This window comes from Entelurus aequoreus, linkage group LG14, assembly GCF_033978785.1.
Source record: "Entelurus aequoreus isolate RoL-2023_Sb linkage group LG14, RoL_Eaeq_v1.1, whole genome shotgun sequence".
Classification (NCBI taxonomy): domain Eukaryota; kingdom Metazoa; phylum Chordata; class Actinopteri; order Syngnathiformes; family Syngnathidae; genus Entelurus; species Entelurus aequoreus.
Genome location: NC_084744.1, coordinates 35083167 through 35107115, shown reverse-complemented (window position 1 = coordinate 35107115; position 23949 = coordinate 35083167). Strand labels below are relative to the sequence as shown.

General features: G+C 39.6%; 1 protein-coding gene across 4 annotated transcripts; it reads left to right on the top strand.

Moving 5' to 3' along the window:
- Positions 1 to 506: 506 nt before the first annotated feature.
- LOC133665353 (monoacylglycerol/Diacylglycerol O-acyltransferase-like) lies at positions 507 to 23342 on the top strand. Of its 4 annotated transcripts, XR_009828734.1 has the most exons (10): positions 507 to 636; positions 1000 to 1075; positions 1438 to 1611; positions 12264 to 12363; positions 12472 to 12639; positions 12795 to 13006; positions 17229 to 17289; positions 17447 to 17586; positions 20414 to 20740; positions 20984 to 23342. XR_009828734.1 is itself a non-coding variant. In XM_062070631.1 (9 exons), exons 2-9 carry the CDS (start codon positions 1016 to 1018, stop codon positions 20516 to 20518), a joined length of 1002 nt encoding a protein of 333 aa, XP_061926615.1. In that variant the 5' UTR covers positions 507 to 636; positions 1000 to 1015; the 3' UTR covers positions 20519 to 23342. The 4 variants fall into 4 exon arrangements, 3 of the variants coding, with proteins under 3 accessions (XP_061926615.1, XP_061926618.1, XP_061926616.1); XM_062070631.1 differs by having other exon boundaries at positions 12813 to 13006; positions 20414 to 23342; XM_062070634.1 differs by having other exon boundaries at positions 12798 to 13006; positions 20414 to 23342.
- Positions 23343 to 23949: the final 607 nt, after the last annotated feature.

Here is a 23949-nt window from a genome sequence, read left to right as displayed (position 1 = left end):
CCTGTCATTTCAAATCACCACTTTCATTTGGAATTCAAAAGTTGATTTAGATGAGACCATGTTTTTGTGTATTTATTTATTTATATTTTAAAAAAATCTTGTTGTACTGCCTCTTACTTTTCACTCTTTTTGTTTGTGCAAATATATCGATTGCTCAACCTTGAGAATGTCTGTAATGTTCAAATATTTTACCAGTGCCTTGATTTGTTTGTATATTGTCAATACTTGCTGTTTGTGTGTTGAGTTCTACAGTACAAAACAACAATAATAACAATCGCTACTTCCAGCTTGGTCCGCTCTTTAAAATTGCGTTTCCGGTCAATATTTTTGGTGGGAAAAAATAAAACATCCGTTTTTGGGCTGTTTTGTTCGTTTCTGTTTACTAAGGATTTAAATATTTGGTTATACGAAATATAAAATAATATAACGCGGGTCAACCGAATCAAGAATGATATTTACGTTTTATTAAGTGGAAGTGGCTTTGCTGGTGACAACGTAGGCCGGAAGTGCTAGTGTGTCACACTGAAAGCGCCCCGGCGGACTCTTCAATGGAGTGTCTGTGAGCTGAAAGTTCGAAGCAAGAAAACAAACCCTAGATTTAGATTCATGTATCTACAAGCAAAGTCCACATTTAAGGTAATTACTTGTCTTTTTTTATATCAGTAGTCTTGTTTACGTTGACAACTCGTGCTTGTTTTACTATAATTTGACTGCCTCACCGTTTTGTGTTTTTATTGTAATTATTGTTAATATTATCGTTAGTATGTCATTTCTCATAAGATTATGACGAGCTCGCACCTTCAATGATATTTCAATGATATTTTAATATGTTGTGATTCACGGCAATTGTTGTGAAACGTCAGTGTGTCGCTCCGTGATGACGTCATCCATTGATGTAGTTTGTTTGGTGTGATCCTGAAGAGACTTCTTCTTCTTCTTCTTTTTCTTCTTCTTCTCCTTCTTCTTCTTCTCCTTCTTCTCCTCCACTGATCCTGGCAGCACTGCAGCAGGAAGGATGTCAGAAGTTGTGAACCAGTCCTGTCTGGCGGGAGCAGAAGACACCATCTCCTTCCTGGTGAGACATCTTTTCTACAACATGGCTCCTCATTTGCATGTGTCACCTGGCCAACCAATAAGATGTGTCCCCACGGCTCACTTCCTTGTTTACCTGGGATGCAGGCGTGTCCAAAAGTATATATGTACATATACGTGTATGTATATACAGTATGTATGGATACATATACACATATATATGTGTATATGTATACATATATGTATGTATATATGTATGTATATTTATTCATATTTAAATATATTTAAACCGTCTAAACCTAGTGAAGTGTATTTAGGGTAAGTAAGACTAGTATTTGTAGATGACAACATGCTGTGTGTGTGTGTGTGTGTGTGTGTGTGTGTGTGTGTGTGTGGTCCTCCCAGGTGTGTGTCCTTCATGCGTGTGAAGAGTGGGCGGGTCTAGGCCAGGTAGAGGACTACCTGAGTGTGTTGGAGTATTTGTTGTGGGTCTTCACCCCTCTGGCAGTGGTCTTCATCCTGCCCTTCCTCATCGTCATCCTCCTCTACCTCTCCATACTCTTCCTTCATGTCTACAAGGTAAGACTTCATTATATTTACTGGAGTAGAACCTCACTTGCATACACTTGCATTTGTACACATACATCCTCGTATACATCACATATATCACCACGTACATCGTCATATACATCATGTATATCATCACGTACATCGTCATATACATCATGTATATCATCATGTACATCGTCATATACATCATGTATATCATCACGTACATAGTCATATACATCATGTATATCACCACGTACATCGTCATATACATCATGTATATCATCATTTACATCGTCATATACATCATGCACATCATCACATACATCGTCATATACATCATGTATATCCTCATTTACATCGTCATATACATCATGTATATCACCACGTACATAGTCATATACATCATGTATATCATCACGTACATCGTCATATACATCATGTATATCACCACGTAGCATCGTCATATACATCATGTATATCATCACATACATCATCATGTACATCATCACGTACATCGTCATATACATCATGTACATCATCACATACATCGTCATATACATTATGTATATCATCACATACATCGTCATATACATCATGTACATCATAACGTACATAGTCATATACATTATGTATATCATCACGTACATCGTCATATACATCATCATGTATATCATCACGTACATCGTCATATACATCATGTACATCATCACATACATCGTCACATACATCATTATGTACATCATCACGTACATAGTCATATACATCATTATGTATATCATCCCGTACATCGTCATATACATCATGTATATCATCACGTACATCGTCATATACATCATCATGTATATCATCACGTACATCGTCATATACATCATGTATATCATCACGTACATCGTCATGTACATCATCATGTACATCATCGTCATATACATCATCATGTACATAATCACGTACATCGTCATATACATCATGTATATCATCACGTACATCGTCATATACATCATGTATATCACCACGTACATCGTCATATACATCATGTATATCACCACGTACATAGTCATATACATCATGTATATCATCACGTACATCGTCATATACATCATGTATATCACCACGTAGCATCGTCATATACATCATGTATATCATCACATACATCATCATGTACATCATCACGTACATCGTCATATACATCATGTACATCATCACATACATCGTCATATACATTATGTATATCATCACATACATCGTCATATACATCATGTACATCATAACGTACATCGTCATATACATTATGTATATCATCACGTACATCGTCATATACATCATCATGTATATCATCACGTACATCGTCATATACATCATGTACATCATCACGTACATCGTCACATACATCATTATGTACATCATCACGTACATAGTCATATACATCATTATGTATATAATCCCCTTACATCGTCATATACATCATGTATATCATCACGTACATCATCATATACATCATGTATATCATCACGTACATCGTCATATACATCATCATGTACATCATCACATACATCGTCATATACGTCATGTATATCATCACGTGCATCGTCATATACATCATGTATATCACCACGTACATCGTCATATACATCATGTATATCATCACGTACATCGTCATATACATCATGTATATCATCACATACATCGTCATATACATCATGTATATCACCACGTACATCGTCATATACATCATGTATATCATCATTTACATCGTCATATACATCATGCACATCATCACGTACATCGTCATATACATCATGTATATCATCATTTACATCGTCATATACATCATGTATATCACCACGTACATCGTCATATACATCATGTATATCATCACGTACATCGTCATATACATCATGTATATCACCATGTACATCGTCATATACATCATGTATATCATCACATACATCATCATGTACATCATCACGTACATCGTCATATACATCATGTACATCATCACATACATCGTCATATACATTATGTATATCATCACATACATCGTCATATACATCATGTACATCATCACGTACATCGTCATATACATTATGTATATCATCACGTACATCGTCATATACATCATCATGTATATCATCACGTACATCGTCATATACATCATGTACATCATCATGTACATCGTCACATACATCATTATGTACATCATCACGTACATAGTCATATACATCATTATGTATATCATCCCGTACATCGTCATATACATCATGTATATCATCACGTACATCGTCATATACATCATCATGTATATCATCACGTACATCGTCATATACATCATGTATATCATCACGTACATCGTCATGTACATCATCATGTACATCATCGTCATATACATCATCATGTACATAATCACGTACATCGTCATATACATCATGTATATCATCACGTACATCGTCATATACATCATGTATATCACCACGTACATCGTCATATACATCATGTATATCATCACGTGCATCGTCATATACATCATGTATATCACCACGTACATCGTCATATACATCATGTATATCATCACGTACATCGTCATATACATCATGTATATCACCACGTACATCGTCATATACATCATGTATATCATCACATACATCATCATGTACATCATCACATACATCGTCATATACATCATGTACATCATCACGTACATCGTCATATACATTATGTATATCATCACATACGTCGTCATATACATCATGTACATCATCACGTACATCGTCATATACATTATGTATATCATTACGTACATCGTCATATACATCATGTATATCATCACGTACATCGTCATATACATCATGTACATCATCACATACATCGTCATATACATCATTATGTACATCATCACATACATCGTCATATACATTATGTATATCATCCCGTACATCGTCATATACATCATGTATATCATCACGTATATCGTCATATACATCATTATGTACATCATCACTTACATCGTCATATACATCATGTATATCATCACATACATCGTCATATACATCATGTATATAATCACATACATCATCATGTACATCATCACGTACATCGTCATATACATAATGTATATCATCACATACATTGTCATATACATCATCATGTACATCATCACGTACATTGTCATATACTTCATGTATATCATCACGTACATCGTCATATACATCATGTATATCATCACGTACATCATCATGTATATCATCATGTACATCCTCATATACATCATGTATATCATCACATACATCGTCATATACATCATGTATATCATCACGTACATTGTCATATACATCATCACATACATCGTCATATACATTATGTATATCATCCCGTACATCATCATATACATCATATCATCGTATATCATCACGTATATCGTCATATACATCATCATGTACATAGTCATATACATCATGTCATTTGTGTAAAGTGATTGTTAGTTGCTGTAAAGTGATTGTTAGTTACTGTAAAGTGATTGTAAGTTACTGTAAAGTGATTGTAAGTTGCTGTAAAGTGATTGTTAGTTGCTGTAAAGTGATTGTAAGTTGCTGTAAAGTGATTGTTAGTTGCTGTAAAGTGATTGTAAGTTGCTGTAAAGTGATTGTTAGTTGCTGTAAAGTGATTGTTAGTTGCTGTAAAGTGATTGTTAGTTGCTGTAAAGTGATTGTTAGTTGCTGTAAAGTGATTGTAAGTTGCTGTAAAGTGATTGTTAGTTGCTGTGAAGTGATTGTTAGTTGCTGTAAAGTGATTGTAAGTTGCTGTAAAGTGATTGTTAGTTGCTGTAAAGTGATTGTAAGTTGCTGTAAAGTGATTGTTAGTTGCTGTGAAGTGATTGTTAGTTGCTGTGAAGTGATTGTTAGTTGCTGTAAAGTGATTGTTAGTTGCTGTAAAGTGATTGCTAGTTGCTGTAAAGTGATTGTTAGTTGCTGTAAAGTGATTGCAAGTTTCTGTAAAGTGATTGCAAGTTGCTGTAAAGTGATTGCTATTTGCTGTAAAGTGATTGTTAGTTGCTGTAAAGTGATTGTAAGTTGCTGTAAAGTGATTGTTAGTTGCTGTAAAGTGATTGCTAGTTGCTGTAAAGTGATTGCAAGTTGCTGTAAAGTGATTGCAAGTCGCTGTAAAGTGATTGCTAGTCGCTGTAAAGTGATTGTTAGTCGCTGTAAAGTGATTGTTAGTTGCTGTAAAGTGATTGTAAGTTGCTGTAACGTGATTGTTAGTTGCTGTAAAGTGATTGTAAGTTGCTGTAAAGTGATTGTTAGTTGCTGTGAAGTGATTGTTAGTTGCTGTAAAGTGATTGTTAGTTGCTGTAAAGTGATTGCTAGTTGCTGTAAAGTGATTGCTAGTTTCTGTAAAGTGATTGCAAGTTGCTGTAAAGTGATTGCTATTTGCTGTAAAGTGATTGTTAGTTGCTGTAAAGTGATTGTAAGTTGCTGTAAAGTGATTGTTAGTTGCTGTAAAGTGATTGTTAGTTGCTGTAAAGTGATTGCTAGTTGCTGTAAAGTGATTGTCAGTTGCTGTAAAGTGATTGTCAGTTGCTGTAGAGTGATTGTCAGTTGCTGTAAAGTGATTGTCAGTTGCTGTAAAGTGATTGTAAGTTGCTGTAAAGTGATTGTAAGTTGCTGTAAAGTGATTGTTAGTTGCTGTAAAGTGATTGCTAGTTGCTGTAAAGTGATTGCTAGTTGCTGTAAAGTGATTGCTAGTTGCTGTAAAGTGATTGCTATTTGCTGTAAAGTGATTGCTATTTGCTGTAAAGTGATTGCTAGTTGCTGTAAAGTGATTGCTAGTTGCTGTAAAGTGATTGCTAGTTGCTGTAAAGTGATCGCAAGTTGCTGTAAAGTGATTGTAAGTTGCTGTAAAGTGATTGTTAGTTGCTGTAAAGTGATTGTTAGTTGCTGTAAAGTCATTGTAAGTTGCTGTAAAGTGATTGTCAGTTGCTGTAAAGTGATTGTTAGTTGCTGTAAAGTGATTGTTAGTTGCTGTAAAGTGATTGTTAGTTTAAAGTGATTGTTAGTTGCTGTAAAGTGATTGTTAGTTGCTGTAAAGTGATTGTTAGTTGCTGTAAAGTGATTGTTAGTTGCTGTAAAGTGATTGTTTGGTGCTGTAAAGTGATTGTTAGTTGCTGTAAAGTGATTGTTTGTTGCTGTAAAGTGATTGTTAGTTGCTGTAAAGTGATTGTTAGTTGCTGTAAAGTGATTGTTAGTTGCTGTAAAGTGATTGTTTGTTGCTGTAAAGTGATTGTTAGTTTAAAGTGATTGTTAGTTGCTGTAAAGTGATTGTTAGTTGCTGTAAAGTGATTGTTTGTTGCTGTAAAGTGATTGTTAGTTGCTGTAAAGTGATTGTTTGTTTTTGTAAAGTGATTGTTAGTTGCTGTAAAGTGATTGTTTGTTGCTGTAAAGTGATTGTTGCTGTAAAGTGATTGTTTGTTGCTGTAAAGTGATTGTTAGTTGCTGTAAAGTGATTGTTAGTTGCTGTAAAGTGGTTGTTAGTTGCTGTAAAGTGATTGTTAGTTGCTGTAAAGTGATTGTTAGTTGCTGTAAAGTGATTGTTAGTTTAAAGTGATTGTTAGTTGCTGTAAAGTGATTGTTAGTTGCTGTAAAGTGATTGTTAGTTGCTGTAAAGTGATTGTTAGTTGCTGTAAAGTGATTGTTTGTTGCTGTAAAGTGATTGTTAGTTGCTGTAAAGTGATTGTTTGTTGCTGTAACGTGATTGTTAGTTGCTGTAAAGTGATTGTTAGTTGCTGTTTGTTGCTGTAAAGTGATTGTTAGTTGCTGTAAAGTGATTGTTAGTTGCTGTAAAGTGATTGTAAGTTGCTGTAAAGTGATTGTTAGTTGCTGTAAAGTGATTGTAAGTTGCTGTAAAGCAGACCTGGGCATTGTACGGCCCGCGGGCCGCATCCGGCCCTTTGCGCATCCCTGTCCGGCCCGCGTGAGGCCAATCATAAATTACAAAATAAATTTCAAAAAGTATCTATGTCGAGTGTGCAATACAACGGTGCTGCTTTTGTTTTGAAACGCGTTATTTGTATAACTTCCGTGTGGACGTATGCGCGTGTGCGATTGTGAGTGAATTGAACGGCGCAATTACAAATTACAAAATAAACTTTAAAAAACATCTATGTCGTGCCCGCAATACAACTGTGCTGCTTTTATTTTGAGATGTGTTATTTATGCCGTATGTCCGGGGGGAACCTGTGAGTGAAGGTGCATAGAGACAAGTGATGAGACGCTAAAAAAAGAAAAGTTGATGAGGAATGGCGTGTTTCCAACAAGAGATGGACTGCCAAGTATTTCTTTACATAAATTAATGGTAAAGCCGTGTGCTTAATGTGTGGTACACAGGTTGCTGTGTTTAAATATCATTTTAATCGCCACTACACGAAGAAACACGAGGGAAAATACCGGAATGTGTCTGATGAAGCGCGCGCAAGGGAGGCTGATGCGTTGATGGTAAAACTGCAAACCCAATAAGGACTTTGTGCCATATTTCACACCCCCAGAGATGCAGTCGTCAGGACAAGTTTCGTCATTTCTCACAAAAGCGCCAGAAAAAGTAAGGCGTTTTCTGACGGAGAGTTTATTAAGGAGTGCTTATTGGACTTTGTTGCGCTGATAATGCCCGGAGACATGGACTGTTTTTCGCTAACTTTGGATGAGAGCTCTGATGCAGTCAATTGAAGAGACAACCACAGGTAATGACTTGTTCACAGAGGTAAATGCGTGTTGGGACACGCTGGCAGGTGTGACAATCCAATCCACTTTATTTATATAGCACATTTAAACAACAAAATGTTTCCAAAGTGCTGCACAACAATATTAAAAACAGTATTCAAATATTATCCTTAGCTCCACCAATGACTGAATAAAAAGAAAAAACAATTACATATAAAATAAATATAAAAAACAATATAAAATAAATATGATTAAAAACTATTTTTAACAACAGATGGTTGTCCAAATCTGATGGGGAAAAATGTTGGATAATGCAGGATAAAGTGACCTTAAAAAGCAATCTGCTTTTGTATAAAGTTAGGTTAAATTACATTATTATTATTATTATCATCATTATTATTTATCTTACAGTATATCAAAAATAATATTGAGCAAAATTTAATTGAAATATTGTCGTGTGGCCCTCCAGCAGTGCTCGGGTTGCTTATGCGGCCCCCGGTGAAAATTAATTGCCCACCCCTGCTGTAAAGTGATTGTTAGTTGCTGTAAAGTGATTGTTATTTGCTGTAAAGTGATTGCTAGTTGCTGTAAAGTGATTGTTAGTTGCTGTAAAGTGATTGTTAGTTGCTGTAAAGTGATTGCTAGTTGCTGTAAAGTGATTGCTAGTTGCTGTAAAGTGATTGCTAGTTGCTGTAAAGTGATTGTAAGTTGCTGTAAAGTGATTGCTAGTTGCTGTAAAGTGATTGCAAGTTGCTGTAAAGTGATTGTAAGTTGCTGTAAAGTGATTGTTAGTTGCTGTAAAGTGATTGTAAGTTGCTGTAAAGTGATTGTCAGTTGCTGTAAAGTGATTGTCAGTTGCTGTAAAGTGATTGTCAGTTGCTGTAAAGTGATTGTAAGTTGCTGTAAAGTGATTGTTCGTTGCTGTAAAGTGATTGCTAGTTGCTGTAAAGTGATTGCTAGTTGCTGTAAAGTGATTGCTAGTTGCTGTAAAGTGACTGTAAGTTGCTGTAAAGTGATTGTTAGTTGCTGTAAAGTGATTGTTAGTTGCTGTAAAGTGATTGTTTGTTGCTGTAAAGTGATTGTTAGTTGCTGTAAAGTGATTGTTAGTTGCTGTAAAGTGATTGTTAGTTGCTGTAAAGTGATTGTTAGTTGCTGTAAAGTGATTGTTTGTTGCTGTAAAGTGAAAGCTAGTTGCTGTAAAGTGATTGTTTGTTGCTGTAAAGTGATTGTTAGTTGCTGTAAAGTGATTGTTAGTTGCTGTAAAGTGATTGTTAGTTGCTGTAAAGTGATTTTTAGTTGCTGTAAAGTGATTGTTAGTTGCTGTAAAGTGATTGTAAGTTGCTGTAAAGTGATTGTTAGTTGCTGTAAAGTGATTTTAAGTTGCTGTAAAGTGATTGCTAGTTGCTGTAAAGTGATTGCTAGTTGCTGTAAAGTGATTGCTAGTTGCTGTAAAGTGATTGCTAGTTGCTGTAAAGTGATTGCAAGTTGCTGTAAAGTAATTGTAAGTTGCTGTAAAGTGATTGTTAGTTGCTGTAAAGTGATTGTTAGTTGCTGTAAAGTCATTGTAAGTTGCTGTAAAGTGATTGTCAGTTGCTATAAAGTGATTGTCTGTTGCTGTAAAGTGATTGTTAGTTGCTATAAAGTGATTGTAAGTTGCTGTAAAGTGATTGTTAGTTGCTGTAAAGTGATTGTTCGTTGCTGTAAAGTGATTGTTTGTTGCTGTAAAGTGATTGTTAGTTGCTGTAAAGTGATTGTTTGTTGCTGTAAAGTGATTGTTGCTGTAAAGTGATTGTTAGTCGCTGTAAAGTGATTGTTAGTTGCTGTAAAGTGAATGTTTGTTGCTGTAAAGTGATTGCTAGTTGCTGTAAAGTGGTTGTTAGTTGCTGTAAAGTGATTGTTAGTTGCTGTAAAGTGATTGTTAGTTGCTGTAAAGTGATTGTTAGTTTAAAGTGATTGTTAGTTGCTGTAAAGTGATTGTTAGTTGCTGTAAAGTGATTGTTAGTTGCTGTAAAGTGATTGTTTGTTGCTGTAAAGTGATTGTTAGTTGCTGTAAAGTGATTGTTTGTTGCTGTAAAGTGATTGTTGCTGTAAAGTGATTGTTAGTTGCTGTAAAGTGATTGTTAGTTGCTGTAAAGTGATTGTTAGTTGCTGTAAAGTGATTGTAAGTTGCTGTAAAGTGATTGTTAGTTGCTGTAAAGTGATTTTAAGTTGCTGTAAAGTGATTGCTAGTTGCTGTAAAGTGATTGCTAGTTGCTGTAAAGTGATTGCTAGTTGCTGTAAAGTGATTGCTAGTTGCTGTAAAGTGATTGCAAGTTGCTGTAAAGTAATTGTAAGTTGCTGTAAAGTGATTGTTAGTTGCTGTAAAGTGATTGTTAGTTGCTGTAAAGTCATTGTAAGTTGCTGTAAAGTGATTGTCAGTTGCTATAAAGTGATTGTCTGTTGCTGTAAAGTGATTGTTAGTTGCTATAAAGTGATTGTAAGTTGCTGTAAAGTGATTGTTAGTTGCTGTAAAGTGATTGTTCGTTGCTGTAAAGTGATTGTTCGTTGCTGTAAAGTGATTGTTTGTTGCTGTAAAGTGATTGTTAGTTGCTGTAAAGTGATTGTTTGTTGCTGTAAAGTGATTGTTGCTGTAAAGTGATTGTTAGTCGCTGTAAAGTGATTGTTAGTCGCTGTAAAGTGATTGTTTGTTGCTGTAAAGTGATTGCTAGTTGCTGTAAAGTGATTGTTAGTTGCTGTAAAGTGATTGTTTGTTGCTGTAAAGTGATTGTTAGTTGCTGTAAAGTGATTGCTAGTTGCTGTAAAGTGATTGCTAGTTGCTGTAAAGTGATTGCTAGTTCCTGTAAAGTGATTGTTTGTTGCTGTAAAGTGATTGTTAGTTGCTGTAAAGTGATTGTTTGTTGCTGTAAAGTGATTGTTGCTGTAAAGTGATTGTTTGTTGCTGTAAAGTGATTGTTAGTTGCTGTAAAGTGATTGTTTGTTGCTGTAAAGTGATTGCTAGTTGCTGTAAAGTGATTGTTAGTTGCTGTAAAGTGATTGCTAGTTGCTGTAAAGTGTTGTTTGTTGCTGTAAAGTGATTGCTAGTTGCTGTAAAGTGATTGTTAGTTGCTGTAAAGTGATTGTGTGTTGCTGTAAAGTGATTGTAAGTTGCTGTAAAGTGATTGTTAGTTGCTGTAAAGTGATTGTTAGTTGCTGTAAAGTGATTGTTTGTTGCTGTAAAGTGATTGTAAGTTGCTGTAAAGTGATTGTTAGTTGCTGTAATGTGATTGTTTGTTGCTGTAAAGTGATTGTTAGTTGCTGTAAAGTGATTGTTTGTTGCTGTGAAGTGATTGCTAGTTGCTGTAAAGTGATTGTTAGTTGCTGTAAAGTGATTGCTAGTTGCTGTAAAGTGTTGTTTGTTGCTGTAAAGTGATTGCTAGTTGCTGTAAAGTGATTGTTAGTTGCTGTAAAGTGATTGTGTGTTGCTGTAAAGTGATTGTAAGTTGCTGTAAAGTGATTGTTAGTTGCTGTAAAGTGATTGTTTGTTGCTGTAAAGTGATTGTAAGTTGCTGTAAAGTGATTGTTAGTTGCTGTAATGTGATTGTTTGTTGCTGTAAAGTGATTGTTAGTTGCTGTACAGTGATTGTTAGTTGCTGTAAAGTGATTGTTAGTTGCTGTAAAGTGATTGTTAGTTTCTGTAAAGTGATTGTTAGTTTCTGTAAAGTGATTGTTAGTTGCTGTAAAGTGATTGTTAGTTTCTGTAAAGTGATTGTTAGTTGCTGTAAAGTGATTGTTAGTTGCTGTAAAGTGATTGTTAGTTGCTGTAAAGTGATTGTTGGTTGCTGTAAAGTGATTGTTGGTTGCTGTAAAGTGATTGTTAGTTGCTGTAAAGTGATTGTTGGTTGCTGTAAAGTGATTGCTAGTTGCTGTAAAGTGATTGTTAGTTGCTGTAAAGTGATTTTTAGTTGCTGTAAAGTGATGTGTGCCGTGTTGCAACAGAGGAAGAACCAGCTGCGGGAGGCCTACTGCAACAACCTGTGGGACGGAGCTCGGAAGACTCTGGCCACGCTGTGGGACGGACATGGAGCGATATGGCACGGTAGAGGAAGAGGGTCTTCCAGCTCTGGCTTCTCCTTGGCACCGTAACCATCCAGAGAGAGACTGTGCTCCCACAGGCTATAACCATCCAGAGACTGTACTCCCACAGGCTATGAGATCCACGGCATGGAGAAGATCCCGGCCCAAGGAGCGGCACTGATCGTGTACTACCATGGAGCCATCCCCATAGACTACTACTACTTCCTGGCCAATGTCATCATCCAGAAAGGACGCACCTGTCACTCTGTGGCCGACCACTTCCTCTTCAAAATACCAGGTGGGTGGACAGCGAGGTGAGGGAAACATCACTCCTGGTGGAGAACTTCACACTTCTAAAATTCTGCTTTTTTTTAACACAAATTCAGTTTTAAAATGTAGTTTGAAAATGTTCAGTAAAATGTGCTGAAAGAATGTTGACATGGAAGGTTCCAGAAGGTGTGTCTGGTGCAGGTTTCAAGCTGCTGCTGGAGGTGTTCAGTGTGATGCACGGCCCCCAGGAGGAGTGCGTGCAGGCCCTGAGGAATGGCCACCTGCTGGGCATCTCACCAGGAGGTGTGAGGGAGGCTCTGTTCAGTGACGAGACTTACCCTCTTCTCTGGGGCAAACGCAGGGGCTTTGCCCAGGTGGCCATCGACTCCCAGGTGGTGAGTCACCTTTTTGTTACAGCACCCATCTAACTTTCACCTTTACAAATATACCACATTACCAGGAGATCCACGTATTCCAGGAATAGCTCCACAATTTGGCCAATATACAAACCTTTCCATATCCCACATTACTCAACCGATTCCAACCGTTCCAACATCCACACACTCCACTTATCCTGGATGCAAACATTTCTCTGATTACCAGGAAATCCAGGTATATCTCCACAATTTGGGCAATATACAAACCTTTCCATATCCCACATTTCTCAACCGATTCGTACCATTCCAACATCCACACACTCCACTTATCTTGCATGCAAAAATGTCCCTGATTACCAGGAAATCCAGGAAAATCTCCACAATTTGGCCAATATACAAACCTTTCCATATCCCACATTTCTCGTCTGATTTGTACCGTTCCAACATCCACACACTCCACTTATCCTGGATGCAAACATTCCCTGATTACCAGGAAATCCAGGAATATCTCCACAATTTGGCCAATATACAAACCTTTCCATATCCCACATTACTCAACCGATTCGAACTGTTCCAACATCCACACACTCCACTTATCCTGGATGCAAAAATGTCCCTGATTACCAGGAAATCCAGGAATATCTCCACAATTTGGGCAGTATATAAACCTTTTCATATCCCACATTTCTCCACCAATTCCAACCGTTCCAACATCCACACACCCTACTTATCCTGGATGCTAATATTTCCCTGATTACCAGGACATTTAGGTATTCCAGGAAAATCTCCACAATTTGGCCAATATACAAACCTTTCCATATCCCACATTTCTCAACCGATTCGAACCGTTCCAACATCCACACACTCCACTTATCCTGGATGCAAAAATTTCCCTGATTACCAGGAAATGCAGGTATTCCAGGAATATCTCCACAATTTGGCCAATATACAAACCTTTCCATATCCCACATTTCTCGTCTGATTTGTACCGTTCCAACATCCACACACTCCACTTATCCTGGATGCAAACATTCCCTGATTACCAGGAAATCCAGGAATATCTCCACAATTTGGCCAATATACAAACCTTTCCATATCCCACATTACTCAACCAATTCAAACTGTTCCAACATCCACACACTCCACTTATCCTGGATGCAAAAATGTCCCTGATTACCAGGAAATCCAGGAATATCTCCAGAATTTGAACAGTATACAAACCTTTCCATATTTCACATTTCTCAACCAATTCCAACCGTTCCAACAGCCACACACCCTACTTATCCTGGATGCTAATATTTCCCTGATTACCAGGAAATCCAGGTATTCCAGGAAAATCTCCACAATTTGGCCAATTTACAAACCTTTCCATATCCCACATTTCTCAACCAATTCGAACCGTTCTAACATCCACACACTCCACTTATCCTGGATGCAAAAATGTCCCTGATTACCAGGAAATGCAGGTATTCCAAGAATATCTCCACAATTTGGCCAATATACAAACCTTTCCATATCCCACATTTCTCGTCTGATTTGTACCGTTCCAACATCCACACACTACACTTATCCTGAATGCAAACATTCCCTGATTACCAGGAAATCCAGGAATATCTCCACAATTTGGCCAATTTACAAACCTTTACATATCCCACATTACTCAACCGATTCAAACCGTTCCAACATCCACACACTCCACTTATCCTGGATGCAAAAATGTCCCTGATTACCAGGAAATCCAGGAATATCTCAACAATTTGGGCAGTATATAAACCTTTTCATATCCCACATTTCTCAACCAATTCCAACCGTTCCAACATCCACACACTCCACTTATCCTGGATGCAAACATTCCCTGATTACCAGGAAATCCAGGAATATCACCACAATTTGGCCAATATACAAACCTTTCCATATCCCACATTACTCAACCGATTCGAACTCTTCCAACATCCACACACTCCACTTATCCTGGATGCAAAAATGTCCCTGATTACCAGGAAATCCAGGAATATCTCCACAATTTGGGCAGTATATAAACCTTTTCATATCCCATATTTCTCAACCAATTCCAACCGTTCCAACATCCACACACCCTACTTATCCTGAATGCAAAAATGTCCCAGATTAGCAGGAAATGCAGGTATTCCAGGAAAATATCCACAATTTGGCCAATTTACAAACCTTTCCATATCCCACATTACTCAACCGATTCGTACCATTCCAACATCCACACACTCCACTTATCTTGGATGCAAAAATGTCCCTGATTACCAGGAAATCCAGGAATTCCAGGAAAATCTCCACAATTTGGCCAATATACAAACCTTTCCATATCCCACATTTCTCGTCTGATTTGTACCGTTCCAACATCCACACACTCCACTTATCCTGGATGCAAACATTCCCTGATTACCAGGAAATCCAGGAATATCTCCACAATTTAGCCAATATACAAACATTTCCATATCCCACATTACTCAACCGATTCGAACTGTTCCAACATCCACACACTCCACTTATCTTGGATGCAAAAGTGTCCCAGATTACCAGGAAATTCAGGTATTCCAGGAAAATCACCACAATTTGGCCAATTTACAAACCTTTCCATATCCCACATTACTCAACCGATTCAAACTGTTCCAACATTCACACACTCCACTTATCATGGATGTAAAAATGTCCCTGATTACCAGGAAATCCAGGAATATCTCCACAATTTGGCCAATATGCAAACCTTTCCATATCCCACATTTCTCAACCGATTCGAACCGTTCCAACATTCACACACTCCACTTATCCTGGATGCAAACATTTCCCTGATTACCAGGAAATCCAGGAATATCTCCACAATTTGACCAATATACAAACCTTTCCATATTCCACATTTCTCAACCGATTCGAACTGTTCCAACATCCACACACTCCACTTATACTGGATGAAAACATTTCCCTGATTACCAGGAAATCCAGGAATATCTCCACAATTTGGGAAGTATATAAACCTTTCGATATCCCACATTTCTCAACCAATTCCAACCGTTCCAACATCCACACACCCTACTTATCCTGGATGCTAATATTTCCCTGATTACCAGGAAATCCAGGTATTCCAGGAAAATCTCCACAATTTGGCCAATATACAAACGTTTCCATATCCCACATTATTCATTTGATTTGTACCGTTCCAACATCCAAACACTCCACTTATCTTGGATGCAAAAATGTCCCTGATTACCAGGAAATCCAGGAATATCTCCACAATTTGGTCAATATACTTTTCTATTGACTTCTTTTCTCCCAGTTTTCATCCAAACTCGACTGTTCAAGTATCTAAATGTTCATCTTGGCCTAGCATTGATGGCAAGTTTTTTCCAAAATTTTCAATTTTACCAGGAATTCCAGGAATTTCTCCCCATTGAAAATGAATGGGACATATACAAAGTCCTGCATATCCCGCATTTCTCATCTGATTCGAACTGTTCCACCGTCCGCAATGTCCACTCACCTTGGACATTCAAGCCGAAAATGTTTGCAGGTTAAAAAATGTCCCTGATTACCAGGAATTTTGGCTTTTTGCTCATTTTTCTTTCTTTTAACCAAACTTGCTTGGAGCGATGAATGAAGCATCCATTCAAGTAGAAACGCTATGGACGGTAAGGAGGCGGAACAGGACTTCTACTTCCGGTTGAAGGCTCAGTCTAACAGAAGGCAGTGCAGCACAGCAGCACCTGCAGTGAGCAAACGTGTCCAGAAGATGGCACCACAGCACAAACAATAACAAAACACAAATTAGCCGCACCGTTTTATAAGCCAAAGGGTTCAAAGCGTAGGAAAATAGCAGCGGCTTATAGTCCGGAATTTTCTTATCAACTGTCTGGAATGGACTTATGCTGTCTTTAGGTTGAAGTGGAGTAGTTATTGTTTTTTTGTGACACCTCGTGGTCACAATAGTTGATGAAGATAGATTTTTAGAAAGCTCTCCAACCTTCCCCAAATTCTTTAAAAGTTCAAAGGGTATAAAATACTTTCCCCACGTGGACAAAGGCCATAAAAGAAGGCTCTTGCAGGTCTTGAGAGTTGGACCCCCTGGTGTAGTCCCTGCAAAGCCATGACTGGAAATCGCTTGATCAATAAAACCTGCTGAGGCGACCCATCAATGTCTTTCTGGACCTGGTATACCGTCCTAGGTCCAGATATACTTTAGCATTTTGGCTCATTCTTTGTTTCTCCCTTCCAGACCATCATTCCCATGTTTACTCAAAACCTGCGAGAAGGCTTTAGGTCTCTGGGCACACTCAGTAAGTGTTGATGACTAGATCCTTGTACCTCAACTTTGTACATCTCTTATTGGACATGCAAGCTCAGCAGTTTCTGCCAAAGCTGAACCACCACGAGAACATGTGTTCCAAAGATACTTATTCGGTTTTCTATGATCTGTTTGACCTTTTTGGACAGGATTCTTCCGCTGGTTGTACGAGAGGTTTCGTCTTCCTGTCGCTCCCGTCTATGGTGGATTTCCAGTGAAGTTCCGGACATTCCTTGGCGATCCGATCCCGTATGACCCGGACATAACTGCAAATGAGCTGGCAGAAAAAGTAAGCTCCGTTCTAGCACATGTTGTAATGGTAGGTGTAGCAGATCTAGGTTGGGTACAGAGGCGAACCATCCTTCACGGTCCAAACTCATCATGATGAGTTGATGCTAGTCATGTCTCCTGGACTTGCAGTCTTAGAACTTTAAAAGTAGTGCTTACTGACCAACCTGTGCCATCCTAAAGACCATACTTCCACACAAGGTTTCCTGGTGAGACCTGTTAGACCTGATCTTCACCTGATTGAAGAACGTCCTCATGACACGCTCCTGTGATGCGGACCATTCTGTTGCGTCCAGCCCAAGAAGGTGGAAGGAGCCAAACCACCCGTATTGACACGTCCGTGACCAAGTCTCTGAACATGGTGGCTCAGTTCACAAAGAGGACCTTCTAGAGGGAACATCATATCGGCAACACCGTCCACCATACACCTTTCTTTGTCAAAGAAAGAGCCAAGACCTGTACAGCTCAGACCAAGCCTGTGCTCCAAGAAGAAGCCATTGGGGCTCTCAGGATAGCAAGAAACAAGGCATGGGACCTAATAGTTTTTTCTTTTTATAACTTATCGTGGACTAGACACTGACCAACCTGTGCCATCATAAAGACCATACTTCCACACAAGGTTTCCTGGTGAGACCTGTTGGACCTGATCTTCACCTGATTGAAGAACGTCCTCATGACACGCTCCTGTGATGCGGACCATTCTGTTGCGTCCAACCCAAGAAGGTAGAAGGAGCCAAACCACCCGTATTGACACGTCTCTGAACATGGTGGCTCAGTTCACAAAGAGGACCTTCTAGAGGGAACACCATATCGGCAACACCGTCCATCATACACCTTTCTTTGTCAAAGAAAGGGCCAAGACCTGTACAGCTCAGACCAAGCCTGTGCTCCAAGAAGAAGCCATTGGGGCTCTCAGGATAGCAAGAAACAAGGCATGGGACCTAATGTTTTTTTCTTTTTATAACGTATCGTGGACTAGACACTCTCATCCATCCGTCTTCTTCCACTTATCCGAGGTCGGATCACGAAAGCAGCAGCCGAAGCAGAGAAACCCAGATTTGCTTAATCCCAGCCACTCTGAAGGATCCTGAGATGTTCCCAGGCCAGCTTCCCCCAATGTGTCCTGGGTCTTTCCCGTGGCCTCCAACCGGTCGGATGTGCCGTAAACACCTCCCCAGGGAGGCATCCGTGTGGAATCCTGACCAGATGCCTGAACCCCCTCATCTGGCTCCTCTCCATGTGGAGGAGCAGCGGATTGACTTTGATCTCCTCCTGGATGACAGAACTTCTCACCCTATCTCTAAGGGAGAACTCCGCCACCCGACAGAAAACATTTATTTGCTTGGACCCGTGATCTTGTCCTTTCCATCATAATCCAAAAACCATGACCATAGGTGAGATCTTGTACCCGTGATCTTGTCTTTTAGGTCATAACCCAAAGGCCATGACCATAGGTGAGGATGGGAACATAGATCTTGTATCCGTGATCTTGTCCTTTAGTCAGAACCAAAGATCATGACCATAGGTGAGGATGGGAACATAGATCTTGTACCCGTGATCTTGTCCTTTAGTCAGAACCAAAGATCATGACCATAGGTGAGGATGGGAACATAGATCTTGTACCCGGGATCTTGTCCATTAGTCAGAACCAAAGACCATGACCATAGGTGAGGATGGGAACATAGATCTTGTACCCGTGATCTTGTCCTTTAGTCAGAACCAAAGACCATGACCATAGGTGAGGATGGGGACATAGATCTTGTACCCGGGATCTTGTCCGTTAGTCAGAACCAAAGACCATGACCATAGGTGAGGATGGGAACATAGATCTTGTACCCGTGATCTTGTCCTTTAGTCAGAACCAAAGACCATGACCATAGGTGAGAATGGGAACATAGATCTTGTACCCGTGATCTTATCCGTTAGTCAGAACCAAAGATCATGACCATAGTGAGGATGGGAACATAGATCTTGTACCCGTGATTTTGTCCTTTAGTCAGAACCAAAGATCATGACCATAGGTGAGGATGGGAACATAGATCTTGTACCCGGGGTCTTGTCCATTAGTCAGAACCAAAGATCATGACCATAGTGAGGATGGGAACGTAGATCTCGTCCTTTCCGTCATAATCCAAAAGTCATGATAGGTGAGGATGGGAACGTAGATCAACCGGTAAATTGAGAGCTTTGCCTTACGGCTCAGCTCCTTCTTCACCACAACGGATCGACACAGGGTCCGCATGACTGAAGACCCCGCACCGATCCACCTGTCGATCTTCTTCCCTCACTCGTGAACAAGACGCCGAGGTACTCCTTCACTTGGGTCAGGATCTTGTCTGCAACCCAGAGATGGCACTCCACCCTTTTCCGGGCGAGAACCATGGACTCGGACAGGGAGGTTCCGGATTTTCTTCCCAGTCACTTCACACTCGGCTGCGAACCGATCCAGTGAGAGCTGTAAAGGTACCAGTCTAGATGAGGTGCTAGCTGACCGGAATTGTCCCCCCGGATGGATCGCTCCTCCATGCACAGCTGTGGACCTCTCTGTGTGGCTACCTGGATGAAGATCCCCTGGGACTATCTGGACGATCTTGGACGGGGGCGTCCCTACATCTGTGGTCCCTTTTCTAGGGTTCTTCTGGGCCTTTTGGAGTTCTTCCCTGCCCGGACGTGGGTTGAGTTCTGAAGCCCTAAGTCTACATTTATTCGGCTAAGATTGATGAACATGTGTTCTTGTGTTGACTTGAGTCAGGTGCTGTAGAACCTTTCCAGGTCAATGATCCCTGGTCCAAGTCTGGGGACTTACTGCAGGTGTGTTTGTCGTGCAGGTGAAACAGTCTGTCCAGGGTCTGATAGACAAGCACCAGCAGATCCCAGGCAACATCCTGAGAGCTCTTCTGGAGAGGTTCCACAGCAAGTACAAAGACAAGTAACTCCTTCCCAGTCTTGGTGGGAAATGAAGGAGCAGCACACAGCAGGTCTGAGGTCAATAGAGAAGAACTGTTCAGGCACGGGACCTGCTGTGGACTTGGAAGTCCTCCATTTAAAGCACCCGTGTCAAACTCAAGGCCAGTCACATCATTTAATGTGGTCTGCCACTCATTTAAAATGGCCTGCCACCTCATTTAATGTGGTCTGCCACTTCATTTAATGTGGTCTGCCACTCATTTAAAATGGCCTGCCACGTCATTTAATGTGGCCTGCCACCTCATTTAATGTGGTCTGCCACTTCATTTAATGTGGTCTGCCACTCATTTAATGTGATCTGCAACTCATTTAAAATGACCTGCCACCTCATTTAACGTGGCCCGTCACATTATTTAAGTTAGCCTGCCACATCATTTAATATGTCCTGCCACATAATTTAATGAATGTGGTCTGCCACATCATTTAATGAGGCCTGCCACTTAATTTAATGTGGTCTGTCACATCAAGTCTGCCACTCATTTAAAATGGCCTGCCACCTCATGTAATGTGGTCTGCCACATCATTTAAAGTGGCCTGCCACATAATTTAATGTGGCCTGCCACATCATTTAACATGTCCTGCCACATCATTTAATGAATGTGGTCTGCCACATCATTTAATGTGGTCTGTCACATCATTTAATGTGGTCTGTCACATCATTTAGTGTTGTCTGCCAAGTCATTTAATGTGGTGGCCTGCCACATTATTTAATCAGGCCTGCCACTTCATTTAATGTGGTCTGTCACATCATTTAGTGTGGTCTGCCACATCATTTAATGTGGTCTGCCACATCATTCAATGTGGTCTTCCACGTCATTTAAAGTGGCCTGCCACATCATTTAACATGTCCTGCCACATTATTTAATGAAAATGGCCTGCCACATCATTTAATGAGGCCTGCCATGTCATTTAGTGTGGTCTGTCACATCATTTAATGTGGTCTGCCGCATCATTTAGTGTTGTCTGCCAAGTCATTTAATGTGGTGGCCTGCCACATTATTTAATCAGGCCTGCCACTTCATTTAATGTGGTCTGTCACATCATTTAGTGTGGTCTGCCACATCATTTAATGTGGTCTGCCACATCATGCAATGTGGTCTTCCATGTCATTTAAAGTGGCCTGCCACATCATTTAAAGTGGCCTGCCACATCATTTAACATGTCCTGCCACATTATTTAATGAAGATGGCCTGCCACATCATTTTATGAGGCCTGCCACTTCATTTAATGTGGTCTGTCACTTCATTTAGTGTGGTCTGCCACATCATTCAATGTGGTCTTCCATGTCATTGAAATTGGCCTGCCACTTCATTTAAAGTGGCGTGCCACATCATTTAACATGTCCTGCCACATTATTTAATGAATATGGCCTGCCACATCATTTAATGAGGCCTGCCACTTCATTTAGTGTGGTCTGTCACATCATTTAGTGTGGTCTGCCACATCATTTAGTGTGGTGGCCTGACACTTCCGTTAAAGTGGCCTGCCACATCATTTAAGGTGGTGGTCTGTCACATCATTTAGTGTGGTCTGTCACACCATTAAACGTGGTGGCCTGCCACATCATTTAACGAGGCCTGCCACTTCATTTAAAGTGGTCTGTCACATCATTTAGTGAGGTGGCCTGACACTTCCTTTAAAGTGGCCCGCCACATCATTTAAAGTGACATTTAATGTGGTCTGCCACTTCATTTAACGTGGTGGCCTGCCACTTCAATTAGTGGTCTTCCGCTTCAATTAATGTGGTCTGCCACAACATTTAATATGGCCCGTCACATCATTTAATGTAGTCTGCCACATCATTTAATATGGCCTGCCACGTCATTTAAAGTGGTATGCCACATCATTTAAGGTGGTCTGCCACATCATTTAAAGTGGCCTTGTGAGGGCAGCCATAACTGCGATGAATAAGAATCCAGTGTGTTTAGTTGGTGTTGTTGAAGTTGGACTTGAGTTCTGCTGACACGGGGGAACCAGAACCAGAACCAGGCCACTTGAATACTCCCCTCATGTGGAAGTGCTTTTATTGTGAAGGAGTCCCATTGTACTTGATGAGACATAGTACTGCAGTAGTACCTCAACTCATCACTTCAATGGAGCTTGTAACTCAAAACACTCTTATCTCAAAGCAGCACTGGAACCAATTAAAGTCCATTTAATTTACATCCAATATTGTATAAAACTACAATAGTAATATTAGTAGTACTATCTATCTTTTACATACAATATTGTATAAAACTACAATAGTAGTATTACACACTATCTATCTTGGAGAGGGGATTTCTAAAGTTGCTTCACCATCAGCAACTTCTCCAAAATTTTCATGGATAAATGCATGGATAATATTTGAACCTCCTTAGCCTACTCTTTCTGCTTCACTATCCAAAAAACATGTAAACTGAGGTACTACTGCACTTACTACCCTGATCATTGTGTAACTTGGTAGTACTGCACTTACTACCCTGATCATTGTGCAACTTGGTAGTACTGCACTTACTACCCTGATCATTGTGTAACTTGGTAGTACTGCACTTACTACCCTGATCATTGTGTAAGTTGGTAGTACTGCACTTACTACCCTGATCATTGTGTAACTTGGTAGTACTGCACTTATTACCCTGATCATTGTGTAACTCGGTAGTACTACACGTATTACCCTGATCATTGTATAACTCGGTAGTACTGCACTTACTACCCTGATCATTGTGTAACTTGGTAGTACTGCACTTACTACCCTGATAATTGTGTAACTTGGTAGTACTGCACTTACTACCCTGATCATTGTGTCACTTGATAGTACTGCACTTACTACCCTGATCATTGTGTAACTTGGTAGTACTGCACTTACTACCCTGATCATTGTGTAACTTGGTAGTACTGCACTTACTACCCTGATCATTGTGTAACTTGGTAGTACTGCACTTACTACCCTGATCATTGTGTAACTTGGTAGTACTGCACTTACTACCCTGATCATTGTGTCACTTGATAGTACTGCACTTACTACCCTGATCATTGTGTAACTTGGTAGTACTGCACTTACTACCCTGATCATTGTGTCACTTGGTAGTACTGCACTTACTACCCTGATCATTGTGTAATTTGGTAGTACTGCACTTACTACCCTGATCATTGTGTAAGTTGGTAGTACTGCACTTACTACCCTGATCATTGTGTAACTTGGTGGTACTGCACTTACTACCCTGATCATTGTGTAACTTGGTAGTACTGCACTTACTACCCTGATCATTGTGTAACTTGGTAGTACTGCGCTTACTACCCTGATCATTGTGTAACTTGGTAGTACTGCACCTACTACCCTGATCATTGTGTAACTTGGTAGTACTGCACTTATTACCCTGATCATTGTGTAACTTGGTAGTACTGCACCTACTAC

Bases quoted from the DNA above. Each gene is read 5' to 3' on its own strand.
- LOC133665353 (XM_062070632.1), top strand. From the start codon at position 1,016: ATGTCAGAAGTTGTGAACCAGTCCTGTCTGGCGGGAGCAGAAGACACC. The intron at 1,076-1,437 runs GTGAGACATCTT...TGGTCCTCCCAG, and splicing joins AAGACACCATCTCCTTCCTG to GTGTGTGTCCTTCATGCGTG. The intron at 1,612-12,263 runs GTAAGACTTCAT...GTGTTGCAACAG, and splicing joins TCTTCCTTCATGTCTACAAG to AGGAAGAACCAGCTGCGGGA.